Source organism: Lepisosteus oculatus, chromosome 2 (genome assembly GCF_040954835.1).
Source record: "Lepisosteus oculatus isolate fLepOcu1 chromosome 2, fLepOcu1.hap2, whole genome shotgun sequence".
In the NCBI taxonomy this organism is placed as follows: Eukaryota; Metazoa; Chordata; class Actinopteri; order Semionotiformes; family Lepisosteidae; genus Lepisosteus; species Lepisosteus oculatus.
Window position 1 is genome coordinate 26,974,328 of NC_090697.1, and position 21,385 is coordinate 26,995,712.

At 39.9% G+C, this 21,385-nt stretch overlaps 1 protein-coding gene across 8 annotated transcripts in view; it reads right to left on the minus strand.

Annotated features, from left to right (window-relative positions):
• The window catches only part of kif6 (kinesin family member 6), a 122,968-nt gene that overhangs the window by 20,736 nt on the left and 80,847 nt on the right, over positions 1-21,385 (minus strand). For all 8 annotated transcript variants that reach the window (XM_015356753.2, XM_015356760.2, XM_069199127.1 and 5 more), the window contains one exon: positions 3,503-3,553. In XM_015356753.2, coding sequence (XP_015212239.2) covers positions 3,503-3,553 — 51 coding nt within the window. The remainder of the gene's footprint in view (positions 1-3,502; positions 3,554-21,385) is intronic.

The following is a 21,385-nucleotide window of genomic DNA, read 5'->3' on the forward strand; positions in this document are numbered from 1 at the left end:
TCAATGACATGTCTGAGTGATGCACTTAATAAAGCCACAGAAACCAAATATGCAGATTAAACATCCAGCATGGATGAAAAATGGAAACAAAGCTATGTTTTGTCGTGTCTATAAATACAGTAAATGACATATCTCTATATAAGCAACCAAATATAACTTCTTTGTGTCACATCTGGACTAGAAATTTAATCCAGCAAATCCCACAATTATGACTTAGGCTCCTGTATTTCTAATCAGACATTCGTTAAGACTACTTGGCAGTTAAACTGAGAACAGGAGGCACTTCTTTACACACAGGGTTGTGGGAGTATGGAACAAGCTGCCCATTTCCTTCAAGAAACAGCTGGATGGGATCTTTGGATCCAATATCTTCTAAGGCAGAATGGCTCAATCCTCTAGTCTGTAGCTTTCTTTGTGTTTTTAGGTCTTGTGAATATCTTATGGGTAAAAGTTCTTTTAAAAGTTCAGTTCTACAGCTCGCGTGGCTATCATCTACAGTAGACAGTCCAACTCTACAGTTTCTGGGACTGAACCTGAGAAAGATCAGATTCCATGTCATTCTGTTCGCTATTCCTCTGCTTTTCCCCTTGTAGGATAACATAGAAGGGTGAGTACTGGAGTTACTGGGCTCCTGTGGCTCTTACCAAGAAATGTCAGTTCTTCACTGATCACTTCTGTGAATTGTATTGGCAATATAAATTATGACCTACTTATCAACCTTAATCATAATATTGCTTGAAAGGTGATTGGTCATGTCAAGCCCTGTTTTGCTCTGATTGAGCTATTGCTTATATAACTTAATTAGTATCATCTAGGCAATCTTCTCAGATAGACTAATTCAGATTTTTTTTTGTCTTAAGCACTCTGAGAACTCACTGGGTCCTGGGGATCAGAGCTATCTCATTTTATGTAAAACTATTCAATTGATATTTAGAAAATCAGAAACAACTAAAGCAACAGCATGAGGTTTTCCAGAACTGTCACATTTCCTATAACCAACCAGGTCTTTTGGTAAACAGAAGTGATTAAACCTGGACTGAGATCCTGACTGGAACAGTAGCTTGTGTACAGTACACCATAATTCCACAAAGTTAGGCTTTTCACTCAAGAAAAGCATTTAAATATTTTCATTAATGCTATTGGTGCCTGGAAGACAACATTATGACCTTACGTAAAATAAAATCAACACTTGGAGCCGACGAAAGAATATTAGCGGTTTGGGTATAAGTTAGACACCTGCTCACTTACTTCAAGCCCTGTGGATAAAAGGTTTGGATTTGACTGCTGTTTGTTATGAATGTATAAGTTCTGTAAATCACACTGTTTATGATACCAACATATCCTAATAGATAAGCATATCGTAGTGGGTAAGTCTCTGGATTCAAAATGGTGGTCTGTGGATTTTAGTTCCTGCTGTTGTACCTTGAGTGGGGTACGTTACCTCAGTTGCTTCAGTCCACCTATGTGAATAGGGACCAGCACTGCCGGAGATATTCCCTGCTGTGGACCAGAGTCCCTTCTTGAGATTAACACTTTAACACTAACGAAATCAGGATGAGCTCTGGCCCTATGTGCCACTGTGGTTTAGACATGAAAATTACAATTTTAATTACAAAAGGTGATTTTTCCCCAAAATATTTATTATATACCGTATATACATTACTTCAAAATTCTTTACTGCACAAACACTGGAGATCCTGCAGAATCGCATTGGATTTATTAATGGATTATAGCAATGGGAAAAAACTTGTCTTGCTGGATGCTCACTGCTGAAACAGTCCACATGAGTCAAGGAGGAGCGCTGTATCTGCCCTTCCAAATGACAGATTTGGAATTTTCTATGTAATCTAACCAAAAAACCCTAGTATGATCTATCCCAGTGAATTGTTAAGAGTCAGACGCAAAGCAGACCCTTTTTATTTATTTGTCCCCTCTTTGATTTACAGCAGGTGCGATATGCATGCATATCTGCTGAGCAGGAGGCAGGCCCCTGTGTAAGTAACTCCAGTCAGGCGCTCTGGACTGGACTGGAATCCCGAGGAATCCGACAAGCTGCCTGCTCCTCTAAAGGCCGCACGCACTCAGCCTCAGCTCTGCTCCTTTCTCCGACTTTTCCTCCATTGCAATTCCAAAACCAAGCTTTTCAATGCAGAAGTGTGCCTCGCTTAGAGACAAATAACATACAGAGAGGACTCTGCAAACAAACAGAGCAATCAGTACATTGGCGTGCAGGCAGATGATGGAAGGCAGCTGTGAGAGCTGAAGAGCCTCACTCACTGAGGGATTTCTAGGGACTGGTCATGGAACATGTCCAGTGTTGTAAAAATCAAAGATATTCTTCTTCATCGTGCAGTGCACACTGGTTTGCACTCTCATCACTAGCCTGGATTATGCTTTACAGCATTTCAGATCAGCATGTACACTATCAAGGTGCTAAGCAGAGACGCACTAAGATGAGGTACACACACAATACTGAGATCAGGGCAGGCTCACAAAATTCAGTGAACTGCTCTGATCAGTATAGGTTCCTCTCTCTTTTTCTCACTTTAACCTAGCTTAATTATTATTGATGTGGCTGACACCTTTATCTGAAGTGAATTACATTTGGGCCCATTTGTACTGGTGAGTATTTTACCAGGAACAAACCAGGTCAAGGTCATCCTCGAGGAAACAGCAGCAGTGCTTCAACTGAGATTCAAGCCTACAGCTCTTTCTGCAGGCAGCACACATCCCTGCCCTCCTCACACAAGGTGACAAAAGACAGAGAACTACTCCACATCCTGCAGGAATTCTGTCTTTTTACATTATTGCTATAGGCATTGTGTATTATAAGTTTTTTTTTAATTGAATAATCAAAGATTTTATTCTCAATGTGTTTTAGAAGTAGGAATAAAAAGAAACATTTTAATTATTTGATACTGTACCCAAATTTCTAACGTTTCCATAACATTCTTGCCTCTTCCCAAGCACTAAAACTTGTTTCTGTACACTGCCAAACTATCTTGGAAGAAAAAACAAAGAAAGTGCTTTCCAGCACTATGACTGATTTCTGCTGTAACACAGTTCTGAGTTCTGGTAACCTAAGGCTGATTCCATTAAGGGCCTATGAATCAATAAGTGTATTGTTTTTTACTCTATTTGGATCACATAATTGCTTAATTTTAAGTCCTTAGCCAACAAGTGATTGTACCTGTGAGTCATGACATGTTTAATGTTAAGAAGCCAGTTTGCTATTGTAGGTAATGACAAAAAAAAACACACTTCAACAAAATTTAATATGAAAAGGAATAAAAAGGTGATGCATATTAAACCACTCTTCATGTTTATCTAGATTCAGAATCAAAACTTATATTTTACCTATTGTAAAAGCAATATGCCTCATTAGAACAATGGTTTAATATAAGAGATTACTTATATTAAAGTATACTTAAATATACTTTCAACCAGTCTGTCTGAGTAAGAAAGCTGTCAGGCCAGTGAGAGTGTGCCGCATCTAACTCACCATGAGCCGCCCTCCGTGTCCTTCGCTGCTCCAGCTGAGCCTTCAGTTCATCTGGGATAGAAAGAGAGATACACATGTAGAGCACAAGCCCGGACCCTAGACTTTGAATTAAAGGAAGAGGGCGCAGCAAAAAGAAAAAAAAAATATCAGACTACCCCTGAAATTATTTGATTAAAAATCATTACAGTTTACTAGGAAAGTCACAGAGAGTTTGTTTTTTTTAACTCTGCATCCAAAAGTCGAGCCTTTGTGTAAAAAATCAAAAACACATATGAATTTAACTGGAGATGCAGACCTGTGCAAAAAAGTCAGTCTGACAGATGCCCAACCTGTGTAAAACTAGAAGAGCCAAATACAGGGCACAGCAGTAGAGGCTTCTGGCCCATTTACAGCTTCTGGACTGGAATCTTGTTTAAAACCGGGAACAGAACCAGGGGAGTTCCAATTGAAAATCCTAATTTGGACGGTCTTATTTTTTTCACTTCCTAAAGACTACACAACTGAAGGGAGAGGGGGTGCCCTTCGGTCCTCACCTGTGGAACTGAGGATGGTTTCCATTTGCCTCTGGAAGGGAGGCGGACAGAAGCAGGCTGGTATGGGCGTGAGCGTAACTGTGGAACAAGGCACCATGGGACCAAGGCAGTTCATTGCAATCCTGCCAGGTATCACCGTAACCTCAATTAACTGGGGCCTCTCTAGTTAAGCATTGTTTTATATGTGCTGAGACGTCAGGAAAGCGGGAGCCCTCCCAGAAGCTGTGCTCCCTAAATTGCTGCCATGTCTGTGCAGTCACGCTAGCTACTGCACCGCGTCTGTTTCAGGTTCAGCTCTCCGCAGAAATTGGAAGCAGCTAATCCGGAGAGGCAGTAAAACGTTAACAGCTCAGAGAAGAAGAAAGGAGAGAGCCGGTGGGCCTGCTTGGCAGGCCACAAGCCTCGGGGGGCTGGGAAGTTTCAGCTGCGTGCAGCACGCTGTCAGTCCCCCCCGGTGATGGATGGGTTTGTGTTGGCAGCTGTTTATCGGAAGGCTCCTGATCTCTGAGGTATGGAAAAGCCATGAAACAGAAAAATAAAAAAAAGTACAAATCTGCCAGCGTCCCCATCTTCAAAAGGCAGCGTACACAGTTTGACCCCGCTGAAAGGAAAAGAAAACTGGCACAAAAACAGCTGGTAAGCGTAATCCTTTTTTTTAAGATCACTTTATTGGCCATATACAATTTCTTGTATTAGGAATTTGTCTTTTCGCATACCCCAGCTTGCTCTCCATGAGACACACAGACAGGGAGAGAAGCTGGGGATCAGTGCAGGGTCAGCCATTTATACGGCACCCCTGGAGCTGTTGGGGTTAAGGGCCTTGCTCAGGGACCCAACAGAGTAGGATTACTCTGCCAGCCATGGGATACAAACCGGCAACCTTCCAGCCACAGACCCAGATCCTAAGCCATAGAGCCACCGTACCGCCCCAAAAAATGCTTTGGGTTCTGTGGAGACTTGCGGAATTGAACCCAGACCCGTACCAGCCACTGACCAGTGCCCTATAGGACGAGCCACAACACCTAGCTTTATTAGTTAATGCTAGTAGTATGCCTTAAATTCAAGTATCATCATCTAATAGCACTATAGGGATAACTCTCATATCATTCCATGCAGGAACTGATTCTATAATTCTAGTACCCAATTTCTCTTTTTAATGTTTCTCTACTTTTAAGAATATACACGGCTCCAGTGCTGCTTTGCAGGTACCTGAGTTAAGCACATGGAATGTTTTGACTCTGACTTCTTGATATTTTTCAAAGGTATCATCTCCACACTAAAAAGAGTATATAATATATTAAATAAAAATAAGTAAGAGCTATAGACATAGTAACTGAAACATTATAGTTTTTAATTATATAGTTTTTTATTTACAGACCTACCAGAGCAGTGAAGCTTTTGGTAGTTCTCATGCATAAAATACGACTAATATAGTACATGGAAAAGGTTTGGATCTCCATTCTCTCACTCTAAAGATGATCAGAAGCTCCATTAATTAAAAATATATATCACATCTAAATATGTCACATCTAACAAATAATAAATCCTGTTGTGAATAAATTTGATCGCATGTAGCGCATGCGGTCAGACACTAAACTCGAACCCCAGGCACACCTCCATGTAACAAAACCACAAAGGCCAGACAAGTGCCAAACCCACTGTGCCTCAGCACATGCTCTAGAGACCTGGGGCGTGGTGTCATGACAACGAGACACTTGCATGACACCTGGTGCTTATACAGTCAAAATGCCCTCACCTTGAGGGGGACATGGTAACAGAATGGCTGAAAAACGAAAGGAGGCAATTCAGGCCATCTCTCCTGTACTAGCACTTAATTGATCGAAGGATCTCATCCAGACATTTCTTGAAAGAAGCCAGGGTTATCAGCATAAACAACACAGCACGAGTGGCTTATTCCATACCCTGGGAATGGGAATCTGTCAGGAAATCTGTCCCAGGACCCGAGACACCTAGTTGGTTGACTGATGCACTGAATGCAACAAGACTAAACAGCCTGGCAGTGGTTATAAAATGGATTGTTGTCATGAAGAGGTATATGAAGGCCTGGAGAGAGCTCTGGAACTGAGTGAGGGTCAGGATTCTGCTGGTGGCACAGGTACAACACATGCACAACTCATTTAGAGCTTTTTGGAGTGTGGGATGTGCAGAGTAACTCACACATATTGAAAAGAGAATATGTTGCTAGGAGGCTGTAAACACAAAGAGAGAACCCCTGGGGCTGAGGCACTGTTGTTAACTGAAAGGAGAACAGGGTGGATAGGGGGAGTAGTTTGGCAGAGCAAACAGAGTAGCGGAACACCTCGAGATTCCAAGAGATATAGATATACAGTGCCTTGCGAAAGTATTCGGCCCCCTTGAACTTTTCAACCTTTTGCCACATTTCAGGCTTCAAACATAAAGATATAAATTTTTTATTTTATGTGAAGAATCACCAACAAGTGGGACACAATTGTGAAGTGGAACGAAATCTATTGGATTTTTGAAACTTTTTTAACTAATAAAAAAATGAAAAGTGGGGCGTGCAAAATTATTCGGCCCCCTTGCGTTAATACTTTGTAGAGCCACCTTTTGCTGCGATTACAGCTGCAAGTCGCTTGGGGTATGTCTCTATCAGTTTTGCACATCAAGAGACTGAAATTCTTGCCCATTCTTCCTTGCAAAACAGCTCGAGCTCAGTGAGGTTGGATGGAGAGCGTTTGTGAACAGCAGTTTTCAGCTCTTTCCACAGATTCTCGATTGGATTCAGGTCTGGACTTTGACTTGGCCATTCAAACACCTGGATACGTTTATTTGTGAACCATTCCTTTGTAGATTTTGCTGTATGTTTGGGATCATTGTCTTGTTGGAAGATAAATCTCCGTCCCAGTTTCAGGTCTTTTGCAGACTCCAACAGGTTTTCATCCAGAATGGTCCTGTATTTGGCTGCATCCATCTTCCCCTCAATTTTAACCATCTTCCCTGTCCCTGCTGAAGAAAGGCAGGCCCAAACCATGATGCTGCCACCACCATGTTTGACAGTGGGGATGGTGTGTTGAGGGTGATGAGCTGTGTTGCTCTTACGCCAAACATATCGTTTTGCATTGTGGCCAAAAAGTTCGATTTTGGTTTCATCTGACCAGAGCACCTTCTTCCACATGTTTGGGGTGTCTCCCAGGTGGCTTGTGGCAAACTTTAGACGAGACTTTTTATGGATATCTTTGAGAAATGGCTTTCTTCTTGCCACTCTTCCATAAAGGCCAGATTTGTGCAGTGTAAGACTGATTGTTGTCCTATGGACAGACTCTACCACCTCAGCTGTAGTTCTCTGCAGTTCATCCAGAGTGATCATGGGCCTCTTGGCTGCATCTCTGATCAGTCTTCTCCTTGTCTGAGCTGAAAGTTTAGAGGGACGGCCAGGTCTTGGTAGATTTGCAGTGGTCTGATACTCCTTCCATTTCAAGATGATTGCTTGCACAGTGCTTCTTGGGATGTTTGAAGCTTGGGAAATCTTTTTGTATCCAAATCCGGCTTTAAACTTCTCCACAACAGTATTACGGACCTGCCTGGTGTGTTCCTTGGTCTTCATGATGCTCTCTGCGCTTCCAACAGAACCTTGAGACTATCACAGAGCAGGTGCATTTATACAGAGACCTGATTACACACAGGTGGATTCTATTTATCACCATCAGTCATTTAGGACAACATTGGATCATTCAGAGATCCTCGCTGAACTTCTGGAGTGAGTTTGGTGCACTGAAAGTAAAGGGGCCGAATAATTTTGCACGCCCCACTTTTCATTTTTTTATTAGTTAAAAAAGTTTCAAAAATCCAATAGATTTCGTTCCACTTCACAATTGTGTCCCACTTGTTGGTGATTCTTCACATAAAATAAAAAATTTATATCTTTATGTTTGAAGCCTGAAATGTGGCAAAAGGGTTGAAAAGTTCAAGGGGGCCGAATACTTTCGCAAGGCACTGTATATAACAAGTGCTGGAAAAAAGTGGTCCCACATTTCAGCATCAGCAAGCAAACTAATTCTCTCTTCAGTGGGGGGAAGCAGTGGAGAAAAATGAGAACTCAGCTCAGATTGGACACTTCTAAGACATTACAGTATGGCAGGTATTGCATGTTTTCAATGTCTTGTCATCTGTGCTTCTGACATTCGCCATCATCAAAATGTCAGTAGGAAGCTGAAAACTGAGGTGTGCCCTCTAGAGGCAAGAAAAGGGTGTGAACTTTGTCTTTGCTCCATTCCTATCAGTGAGAAGGACCAGTTCCAGCAGCTGACAGTGTTAATGATATCATGTCTGAAGTGCTGCTGTTGGATTTGCATGCCTATGAATGTTTTTTGCAGAACACACTTCATTTAAGCAGCTTGAGTCAGCTCTGGTATCGTTTTCCCTCCTTATATCAACTGAAGCAGTGACCACAGGCATACATGTCTGGATTTTCCTATAGCTCATTAAAACAGAGAAGATTAGGGAATCTGACACAAGTATGCAAAATCCTCAAAAGCACTGGTAAAGTCAACACAGCCCTTTTCAGGATAAACAATGAAACATGAACCAGAAGACACAAGTGGAAATTATGTGAAAGTGTATTTAAAATGGAGAACAAGAGGCACATCTCTATACAAAGGGTAGTAGGAGTATGGTTTCAGCAACTCAACCATGACGTTGAAGCCAATTCCTTGGCTTCTTTCAAGAAACAGCTGCATGAGATAATTGGATTAATTGACTACTAACTACCAAAAGGGCTAAATGGACCGACTGGCATCCTCTCACTTGTAACTATTCTTATGTTCTTATGTGAAAACATTGGCTTGAATAAGAAAACCGACTTTCATATTCTTGTGTCTGAAGCTCACAGGAGCACTGAACAAGCCAAAGACTGTGTGTCATAAACCCTGACATAACACCTACATGCTGTACGACATCTGCTCCTGCATCTTTCCATAGGTATCCAAAAACTGACAAGTGCCAAACAACAAAATCCTGTCAGAGCTTTAAACCTTCATGAATTGAGCTGGTGCAAACCAAGGTCAAAAGAACATTTCAAAGCACTGAATGCACAGGGACAGTCGTAGCTCATCATGGTTGCTTGACAGTCCAAGGGCAATTCACAGCTTAACAAAGTGCAGGAGCATAAGTCACCTTTTTCAGAAATATACAAGCTACTGTTTTCCACTGTACAGACTTGTGTCAACGTGTGCAGTTGCATACAGTGTGGTGAATTCAGGATGGACTAAACATGATCACAAAATACAGTGAATTATTATTCACGCCCTTCCAACGTTGACCCACTTTGTTGAATCATGTTTGGACAGTTACTATTTTTTAATAAAAAAAATGCTCTTTTAGGGATCAAAGAAGATGCTGGCAAAAACTGCAAAGAAAAATCAAAGCTAAACTGCTGTATGTTGACTGTATTAGCATTCACCCCCATGGCACCCCACATTAGTTCTAGTGCAGCCCACATAAAAGTATTCAGTTTGAAAATAACTTTCACTTAAGAAAAGAATGTAGATATCAATTCTAATTCAACAAAATGGGACATCACAAGGGAGGAGTGAATATGTACAGCACGCAGGATGCTGTAATTGAAATGAGAATCATACATTACATGCTAGGAGTAGTAATATACATGGAAGATAGTAGATTTGAAGCAGGAGCATCTCTCTCAAGTTTGAAGCTGTTTGTTGTGGGCCTGCTGATGGAGAACACTCCCCTGCCTTTGTGCTCACTGCTAAATACGGTCTGACATGGATGTCTAAACACTTATCTTCCAGGTGGCTGGAACCCATCACATGCTTTACTTAAGTACTTTAGCAGAGGGAAACGCACCGAACAGTTTACATTGAAATTGCAAAACTAAGCAGATTGTTTTCTGCATACACTTTATAATTTGAAGCACTTAATCACAGAGCTCTTCAACGATGTGAAAAGATTTAAGCCTGTTCTCCATAAACACCGCAGCTCCTCAAACACTCTGCCAGCAGGAGCTTGCTCTCCCTATTCATCTTCATCCCACAATGTACACAAACACGGAGGGAGAAAACTGTTAGGGTGGCAGAGAGCCTCTCCAGTTTATGCATGGGTCTAGGACTCTTGTTAGCCAGCAATCTGAAACAGCTCTGCGACAAGCATGCTATAATAATGCAGTTGCACTATGCATTTGTTATATTCATCCGCTTCTTGTAATAAAAGAAAATGAACATTAATCACAGGGCACACTACTGTGACTGGAGCTGTCTTTGGGCTGACAGCAGCTATTGAAAGGCAGAATCGACCTTAAAGAGCAAATTGGGACGTAATCAAGAATAAAATGATTAACAGGTCCTCAGTTCAGTCTGCTCCTGCTTTTGCTGGCACAGTGCATTTAGTGATATCTATCTATATCATGTTTCAGTCAAGTGTTCCCACTTCCAGGTCAAGAAAACAAGTTATCACAGCATCAGATTTTCATCTTGCACACTGGTTTGCTGCTGCCTAAGTGACTAATGCAATTGAAATTTATTTGCTGAGCTTGTCAGCATTGTGCTGTTACACAGACTCATAAACCCAAGAGACTAAACACTAGGCCAAAATTTATTCTTTGAATTCTTTCAGCTTGGTCTCCTTTCAGGATATAAAACTTTAAGTTACTTGCTTACTGTTTAACATTTCTGGGGGGAAAAAATCACTTCATGTGCTATATTGTTCTCCACAATCTCAGACAGACTGAACACTGTTCACAGATGCTGGAATGATCTGCCATTGACAGACTGAGCAACTCCACCACTACTCCAGGACTGGACAACCAAAGAAACAAAGCTACAGTGTATATGTAAAGTGCCAAATAACTGTGCATAATTTATATGCTGTACAGGCCATAAAATGTTTAAAAGGGTTCCATTTTTTTTAAATCGTGTCTTCTACAGCTGCAAAAATACATTGATCTCATCTCCAGGAGCAGTAAACTCTAGAGTGTTAAATGTCTAGAATGAAAAATACTTATTCAAAATCTGTTTTTTACTACCATGCAAACATGCCTCTTTCTATACAATGTCACCTCTACACAAGAACCACTAAATCAACAAGTACATGATGTTATTTGTGTAGTTTGGTTTTCTTTTAAAGCAAAGTGATTTCTTGTGCAGGTTCTATTTTGTTGTTGGTTCTGTTTTAAAGGAAAAGAACACATGGCCATTGTTCAGGTCAAACTATGCTAAAAGGTTTTCACAGTGGACAGTGTGGCAATTAACAGTTACTTCACATGAAAAATGAGGTGTTAAAATCTTGTGTGTTGCCAAAGGAGTCAATGTGCCATTAGCAATTAATGAGAGAATACAGACTACTCCTGTGTAGAGAAAAATATTGGCTCCAGTAATTTCCCAAAGCAAGGCCTTGTATGTACTCTACCTGTATATTAAAAGATTATGCTGCCCTCATTAGATAAAGTTTCAGACAGAGTGTTTTGGTGCAAAATGGTGTCACTTATATAGTGAAAAAGACTCCATGACCTATGAGCAGCATTTCTAAGTAATTTCTAAGGTTTTAGAACTACGGTTCCAAGTACTGTTACTACAAAATTTTCCACTCAACAGTAAAACAACTGCTTGCTATACGAATGCATTCTCAATCATGAACACTAACACTAAGCCAGTAAATAAGTCAAAGAAGATCCAATGGATCCAATTTTAGTGACTGAATAATTTGCAGCACATGTTGCATTCAATGACTATTTCATATGAGGTTGTTGAAGCTGATATACTGCCTTCCTTTAAGAAACAGCAGAATGAAAGCCTTGGACCAATTACTGTAACTACTAATTACCAAACAGGCAAGATGGGCTGAATGGCTCCTCGTGTTTGTACCATTCTTGTGTTCATATACTGTATCTGAAGGGATCACTGGCTGAGATCTGTAACAGCTGCTGCTGGGATGTTTATTTCAAGGTTTTTAAGCTTCAATCAACATTTAAAAAATAAAGAGCTGTATCAAAAGCAAAAAAAAAAACATTTGAAGGAAACCCACACTGGGTTTAAACTGTTTTCTTCTGAATTGAAGGGTGGTGGTTTCATCCATGCTGTCAAAACCCCAAGAGCAAGTTTTACAGTGCTTCTTTTGTAGTACAGGGATGTCTTAATTATTCGTTATGTTTAATTCTAATTACTATTATGTCCCTGCTATGCTTACGCCTTGTCCTGCCAGGGGTAAAGGGCTTGTTAAGGCACTGGGACAGGGAGTAGGACATTTTTGGGCTGTGCCTGTGATCTTCTGTTGATCTGCTGAGTCCACAGCTTGGCAGGCAGAGGATGTGCACAGCAGGGATCTGCAGGGGATTCATCTCCCCATCCCGCTGACCGGCCCTGAGCCAGGGACCGCTTCTAGGCACAGAGCTCCAGAAGCCAGAGCTGCATTCTTTTTTATAACGCAGGCCATCCATAATGTTTTAGGAAATAAACTTTGTGTTTGTTATAAATTATAGGTTTAGTTCGCAAAACCTCTACAAATATTTGTGAATGCCTGTGGCCAAGAGGTTAAATGAGATCAGCCACATTAATCTGCGGTAGGACCACAAATCACTTAAGGATAGAAGAAAGCAGTAAAGCAAAATAATATATACAGTATATAATAATTAATTTTGGGATTCTAAAGAATCCCAATGAGCTCTATATATACAGTGAAAAGTGAAAGGATAGTGAGGTGAAATTGATCATTTTTGTCATGTACTACTAAAATGTGTATTTCAGATCAAATTGATCGTGCCTCATTAATATAAGGGCATTATTTTGCACTATATATACATGTTGAGCCATGCTAGAACAATGCCATTGTTGTGTTTAACCCCCCCCAAAAAAAAAACAACAACAGCAACACATCGACTTGTCAATGACAGAAGAGAAAGCAATTGTGAACATGAGAGCAAAGAAAATTCAGATTGTGACCATCCCAGAGAGAATAGGCAACACTGTGGAACATCTTGAAAAAGACAGCAACTACTGGAAGAGCAAACAAGTAGGCAAAGACCAGACCGGTCACCCCCCAAAAACAACGGCAGATAACAGAAAAAATCCTTAGAACTGTGAAGAAAATCCTTAAGTAACAGCCAAAGGGACTGCAGACAATCTGCAGAGTGTAGGGGTGAAGGTATCTCGATTCAATGTGTGCAGAAAATCTCCACAGGAGTATTACAGGGGCTTCTATATATAGAAGTTCAAGAGGAAGAAGTGGAAACATCAGAAGTCAATCTCCTGATCTGAATCCTATTAACCATGCATTTTACCTTATTGAAAAGGAAATCCCATTTATCTACGTATCCAGTACAGAAAGCGTAATCTGGGGATCAAAGGACACAAGGCAGGATACACCCTGGACGGGTAGCCAGTGCATCGCAGTGAAGAGGAAACTAAAGTCAGAAAGCCCCACAAACAAGCAACAGCTGAAAGTGGCTGCAGTCTTGGCAAAGCATCTGAAAGGACCATATCAAGAGTCTGGTGAAACTGATGGGGTGATGGGGTAGAACAAAAATATTCTTGTGTTCAATCCCATACCAACTTTAGGTCAGCATAAGTATTGGAAAAATAAATTCAAAATAAATTAAACTAATGTAAAGTTAGTATTTGGTCATATACCCGTTATAAGCAAAGACTTGCCATGAAATTAAAGCTGTCTGTGATTTAGAACACAGGAGTGTTATTTGGTTAAATTACATCATTTATAGGGCCTGAAACACAATTAATTAGGTATATGTAGGTAGACTAGATTAGACATTTCACATTTGCAAAAAAGGCTGAACGCCCTTTGCAAGTAATGGAACATAGTTAAGGGAAATGGTATATCAAATCACAAAGTGAAAAATGAATGATAAAAAATTAAGGTTTGCAAAAAAGTTTGCAAGTCTTGTAAACTGGAAACAGGATAGCATGCAAGCATTTAATCCTGACAATATTTTTTCAAGTGTTAGACTTCTGTCACATACAGGAAAGGTTTTTCAAAAGTGGATTGAGAATGAGAACCTATTTTAAGCTTTCACATTTTTATGAGCTCCTGTTTAAATGATTTCAGAATGTTACTTAGCATGCTGCATGAATTATATCCCAAAAATGAACATTACTTCCCAGCTCTTTCTTATTTTACTCAATTTAAAATGTTTCTTACTTTCCAGCTCAAATAAAGTCTCCAGAAATATTTTTTTCTAAATCTGAAAGAGGGAAAATCATCCTAATGAAATCCAGATTTATCAAAAGCACGTATTAATAATTTCAAAGGCATGGTTGCTGCCCTAAGCATAAAATTGCATTTTTCTTCACTTCAACAGCTTATAATGCAATTAAAAATTGCATTAAACAATCAAAGTTCAATTATATTTTTACCTAAAACTAAGTTCCAAGCAAATAAATATCAGGAAACAGTGGGGGTGGTAAAGCTTTTGGTTCTCACTGAATTCTCTCACTGGTTCTCAATATTCTCACTGAATAGTTCAAGCCCATATTGAAACAGAGGGAAGGGAAAAAATGCTTTTTGTTTCATATTGACATCTTCCCAATAGATTGAATTAGCTATACAATTTGCATGCTCAGGATTTAAATAGCAGTGGTGCACATTCGCATATCATTCCTGATCAGATTCCTAACATTGGTGACTTGATGGATTTATAAGATCCTGATGCCACTGTTTAATGTTTTAAATGGCCTTATTCCAATGTATCTTTAGTATATTTTGTATTTTTTTTGCTGTCACACTTCACATATTCACCACAGTCTATAGATTGTGGTCTGTTTTGCAAAGACTTCCGTCGTGCGGCTAGATGGGAAGTCTGCTGTATAAACCCAAAACAGTGCAATTATCTCTCTAAGATTTTAAATCACAACTGTTTATACTCCATGTATTTTCATTGCTTACTTTTCTCAATGTTCAGTACTGTTGTACAGTATGTTGCAATGCTCATCTCTTTGAGGTATAGAAAAATAAAAGTTATTACTATGAAAGGTGCTACATTGTAACGAATACTAAAACTACCATTACCGTTGAACTAGAGTATTTAAATAAACAATCTTCTGGCCTCACATTTATATTTGGGCTTAAAGTTATAACCCCTTATTCCAATTCAGGGTCATGGTGGCCCGGAGCCTATCCAGGGAAGCACTGGGAGCAGGGCAGGATACATTGGCCAGCTTGTTCCATACTCCCAATATCCTTTGTGTGAAGATGTGCTTCCTGTTATCAGTTTCAAAAACATTTCCATGCAGTTTCCACTCTTTTCCTCTGGTTCATTGTTTCATTTGCTTTTCTGTAAAATGTATTGTATGGCAAATCTCTGATTCTGCTTTTGTAACTCTGCTAGTCTCAGCCTTAAGTATATCAAGTGTATTGGATGCTGGAAAGCTAAGAGGTTAACCAATGTTCCACAGGACATGAAGCCCTAAATCCCTGGACATCTGGTAAGAAGATTCAGCTTCTTGTTTCGCTCGTCCTGTGTCCTTAATCCTGGGAAGGCCATACATCACACAGCCTCTGACAAATATACCTGTTCCACCACTTTTGAAAGCAATTTGGAACGCGTGCAGTCCAACAGGATTAAATTCCAAACCTGTAAACCTGCCAAACACAACATGAGTGCTTGGGGCTGGGGAGTGGGAGAGAGCTCCACTGCTGGGAGGAGGCAATGCCTATCTTTTTTTTTACTTTCTCTCATGTTCTGTCCTCTCTTTCACTCTTACTATCTCCTCTATGTCTCTACTAGCAAGGAAGTGCACCACCCATGCAGCCATCAGTATGTCAGACTGTGGATGGAGGTAGCCTCCCGGTTTATTAAAGACTGCAGTTCAACCACACAGAGACATGATGCTTTGTTTGGACAAGGCAAAACCAAATCATGCAACTGCAAATCTGCGCTCCCGACAACTGTGGCTTCCTCTTGTTTGAGAAATGCAATAACTTTTGAAACATGAAGATTATTAAAAAGCATGACATGCTCTTAAATCATCTGCACATACTGCTACCAAAATTCAAATTAATAAGCACTTTACCATACAGATAGCATGACAGTTCAGGGAATAACAAGTACTGCTTTTAAGGTCAAATTCAAAAGTCTGCTGACTAAATCAAGGTTTGTTACAGCTTTAAACACAGCCAGAGAACAGAAAGAAAGAAAATTAGAATGGAGCTTAAATCAGTGGACAGTCAAAATCTGTTAATGGCTTCTTTCTAAAAATGGTGCACCTAGTAAATTTCCAGTTGCTATGGTGATTCTTTCCACATGTGTATCTTAAGCAGCAGGAGCAGTTTGTGTGAAAAGCCTTCAAGTATATGCAGGACTGATAGCAGGGTGATTTAAGAGAGGCAGCCTCAGTCACGGACTACTCCAGTCACCTCCCAGTCCTCCGGCTCCACAGAAAACCACCCAGGCCACTGGGATGACATCATTTTGTGCACTTCTGAGCCTAATTACTAGCCTGAGATGATCCAGTTGTTAACTGGTTTATATTTCTGGTACAGAAAAACATTGTGCACAGTTGTTTTACATTGGCATGATAAAAATTTCAATTAAATTAAACATATATGGGACGTTAATGTATATGTACAAAGAGGTTACTTGGACCTGTTAGATATTATAAATTATATAAAGTCCAAATTATATAGGATTACAAAATGCACACATCCATCACTTTTTATATATAGCATAGAAGCAATTAAAGATAGATATAGGTAGTGCACAAGAAAAATGGAAAAGCCAATGTAAATGTACTTGTGTGGCCTGCACTGCCTGTGTATGCCGTGGAGTAGAATCTACCAGCATCGGGAATTCTGCAGGAAAGGTGCAGCACCATTCTTCAACAAAAAGTAATTCCACTCACTCTGGTTGACGGAGGTGGAAAACACTGTCGTAAATGTGCAACTGGATTCAGTTCTGGTGACACTGAGAAGGCCATGACATATGGATAACATCACTGTCAGGCTCAATAAATCACTTGGTGAACACATGTGCTCTGTGGATAGGGACATTGTCATCCTGGATGAAACCCTTCCTGGCAGGAAAGAAACGCTGCAGAATGGGATGAGCCCTGAGATGATCCCTCAGTGCCATCATTAGCGATTAGCAGACCTTGTCTTCAAAGGGAACAAGTGCACCCAAACCTTGCCAGTAAAAGCAATGGATCCAGAGCTCTTGACTGCTAGAACTGGCACTCAGAGCTGTAGGCACTGTAGGTTGGCGCCACACATGCACTCGTCCAATTGTTGAGGACATGGTGAAGGATGATTCATCTGACCTCATCACATTTCTCCACCACCTGTGCGCCACTGGACTTACAAACATGGATTTCCAGGGAAGATGTGTTTGTGGCATCCTGTGTTGTGGAGTACTCAGAGGACTGCTTATAATGAAACAGTCTGCTCACACTCCAGTTTGAAATTTGTAGTCAATTGATCTGCAGCTGCTCACCTGTTTTACCTTGTACTTTGAATTAATGCACAGATATCTCAATCCTGGACTGTGTGCTCCCTAACACTGTTGTCCTTTGCTGATGATGGCTTTGCCTCACAGTTTCATGCTGACATCACCAACACCATTCCTTGTGCACATTCAGCAAGTTGAGCTCTCTTCGTTCTGCTTCATAAACAGAGGATTAATAGGTGACCTAGTGAATCCAGATGGCTTTTTCATAATCAACAGTCAAGCATAAACCAGAGCGCACAGCAAAACTACATGCAAATGTATTGAAAACCAAGAACAGAAGGCACTTCTTTACACAAAGTGAGGCGGTAGTATGGAATAAGACACCCAACCATGTTGCTGAAGCCCTGGTTTCTCTCAAGAAACAGTTGGATGAAATCCTGGAATCAATTAGCTACTACTTACCAAATGAGCTAGATGGGCCTCCTTTCATTTGTAATTGTTCTTATGCTTTATTCTTTATTAGGCACCTTAACATGTTTTACAAGATTTAATGACTGTCTATTTTAAGACACTGTGATAATCTGTGAACCCATTCGATAAAAAATCTCAGTCTGAAAAACTGAGAATCAGATGAAGTCTGAATGTAAGAAACACTGAAACTTCACTGTGTCTTAACCGAGAGCGGCTAGTTATATAGTACCTGCTTTCCTGAGTATAGTATTCTTCATTGATCCTGAATTGAGTGTGCAATAATAGTTTTCCAGCCAAATAATGAATTTGTGAAAAATGCTGTTAACATCATATAAATCTGAAATTACTTGCTTATTGAGATGGAACCATTGGACATTTTTATAATGAATATCCTAGGCAGCCCAGAAATTTCAGATCCTTTCACGGGATGTCCCGGATTGGTATTCTATCTATTCCTCTTCCTGTGTCTCTGTTCTAGCAGAAGCTGTCAGCTGTCAGCACACCTAGAGGGCGCTCTACTTCTGTCCTGTTCCTAGTTCCCTGTGATTATTCTTGTCTTTCTGGTGTGTCATGTTGTGTAGCAATTTACTTCCTGTTTCTGCTCTGCTCCTGGCTCAGCATTGAGGTTCAGATGTCCTGAAATAGAAATACAGTAGGTTTCTATACTGCATTTCCTGAATTGCTGAGCCCGAGCTAACCCCCGTCTCGCTGCTACTAATAGGGTCTTTTTCCGCTCTCCTGCCATTCCACGGTTCGTCCTTTCCGACATCCGTGACAGAAGCTGTGCTTCTTTGACATCTTGATCTTACTGTAATCTTACTGTACATGACATCTTTGACATCATGTACAGTAAGATCAATTTATTAGCCATATACAATTTCTTGCATTAGGAATTTGTCTTTTCGCATACCCCAGCTTACTCTCCATGAAACACACAGATAGGGAGAGAGAAGCTTGGGGTTGCTCAAGGGCCTAACGGAGTAGGATTCCTCTGCCGGCCACGGGATTTGAACCGGCAACCTTCCAGCCACAGGCGCAGATTCTTAGCCATAAAGCCACCGCACCGCCCCAAATGCATAGATGCATTTATAATCACACAAAAAAAATGTACCTATTCCCTTTCCTGGCACACACTGAGAGGTGTGTAAATGTGTAAGAGTGTTACTTTATTAGACATACATTTAGATATTTCACTCTTACTGTATGCTAAAATCCAGACAAAACATCTCAGAAATGACGTTTCACCCTTCAAAACAGGTACACTTCAGCCTACAGTATGTGTCCCAGTAGTGCTCGGCCTGTCAGACGTGCCTCATTTGCTGTCCATCTATAGAGCTAATCACTGAAATAGTGAATAGCTCTGAAGATAAACCAGATACCAAGATGTATGATCCGCACTCTCTAAATCCTCAAAGTTAGAACAGCAGACTTCTTCAGAATAAGCAATGAAACATGAACTAAAAGACACAAGAGGAAAGCATGTGGAAGTGCATTTAAAACTGAGAACAAGAGGCAAATGTTTACACAAAGGCTTGTGGGAGTACAAAACAAGCGACTCAAAGTTGTTAAACCTTTCAAGAAATGGGAAACAGCTGGATCAGATACTCGGACCGATTAACTAATAATCACCATACAGGCAATCAATGATAGTGAGGAAAAGACCTCCTCATGTTTTTAACCTTTATATTGTTATGTTCTTAAGAAACACACCCCCATGTATCAGTCAAGGGTTTGGATGTTATTATACAAAATGAAGATCCTGATTAAGAAAGAAACTCTACAAGTCAAGCTAACTGGAAACATTTCCTTGCAGCAAACGTAACCTAGCCACATATGGAGACCGTGAAATAAGTTAAAACTAATAAAAAAACCATCAGTCAGAGGGGATTCTTAATAAAATGCTAATTAGAAGAATCTGCTCTTAATTACAGAGATGAGAACAGAAGAGGAGGGGCCATAAAGAGCCACAGGCCACAGCTTGTTAGCATCTAGGGCGTGCAAGTCGTCATGCTAATTTGATTTATATTATCGCCACTTTCGCCAAGCAAATTACCAAACTGCTCTAAAAAGCCCGTAATGTCACACTAGGAAGAAAAAGATAAAGGCAGTTTGATGCCAATATCCTCCCGCACACCCTTCGACCTCTTCCAAGATGACGGCTCTGCGGTCAGAGCCGCTGAGCTACTGTAGCCTGTAAACTATGGCTAAGGGAGAGCTGGCCTGGAATTACATCTTCATCAGTGACTATTCTCGTTTGTATCTGGGACGAACAACAGCTCCAGTTTAATCTGACAACACAGTACTGTACATTTACATGTGCGTGAAAAGTCAATCAAAGGAAATGTGGGCTGTTCTGTTTATCCACTGAGCTGTAGTAGTACAGGCACTTAGAGATATGACCAGCAACTCCCTGACCCAGCCTTAGTCCCCAAACACAATCACACTTCTTTTCTTCTTTTAGAAAAACAGAAAATAGTTTGAGCACAAAAAAAAGAGAAAAAGCAGACTACTTCATATGAAAATCCCTCTGAAGAAGAAAGATGTTAACCATTAACTGTAGTGAACTTGACACCTTTCCAAACTATATACAGTATAATTATGCATATTGTAGTTTTTGGGGATCATTAACACTTAAGTTACATTTTCTGAAATGTAAGAATTCTGAAATTTTACATCCAGGAAACAATGCATTAATACAGAATACATAAAAATATTCTACCCAACGATTTAAAATTAATATAGATGACAAAAGTGTTTTTTTTTACAATAGCCCTGAAACTATTCAGTATTTGTTTTGGTTATGTCCCAGGGTAAAAATGTTCTGTTGCAGAATTATTTTAAAAAAGAGACCAATACTGATGTTTGTTTTGTTGAAAAAGATGTTATGTTAAGTTTCAGCCCCATTGAAAACAATATTGAAATTTCGTTTGTAATAAATTTAATTATTATACTGGCACGTTATCACGTACATAAAATGAAGTGGTCTGGGAAGTACCCTGTGTTTGAGTATTTTAAAATGGAAATAAAGGAGTAGTTGCAGACTATTTCGAAATGCAAAAATATGAAAGTGGTGCGGACATTATTTTTATTTAATTTGTTTAATCTTTTTTCATAACTTGAATTTATGTTGTAGTATGTAGCCCTGACGATATTTTTGTTTTGAATTGTTATATGTACTCTTGTTTGTATTGTAATTTTTGTTCTTTTGTTAAGCATAAATAATTTAAGAAAAATACAAAAAAACAGAATACATTCAAATATTCAAAATTAGACAGGTTGTAAATTCAATGTAAAGTAAGCATATCCAATGTTTTTAAAGAAAATACTGTATATACAGTATATAGATGGCACAGACCAAAATGCAACAGTTTAGCATTTAAGTAAAAAAAGAGGCACCACTATACTGTAGAAATGGTGGCACAGATGTGTATAAATGAAACAGATTTAGAGCTGTAATAAATTCTCTACAGACATGCTGTAAAAATCAAAATGCAG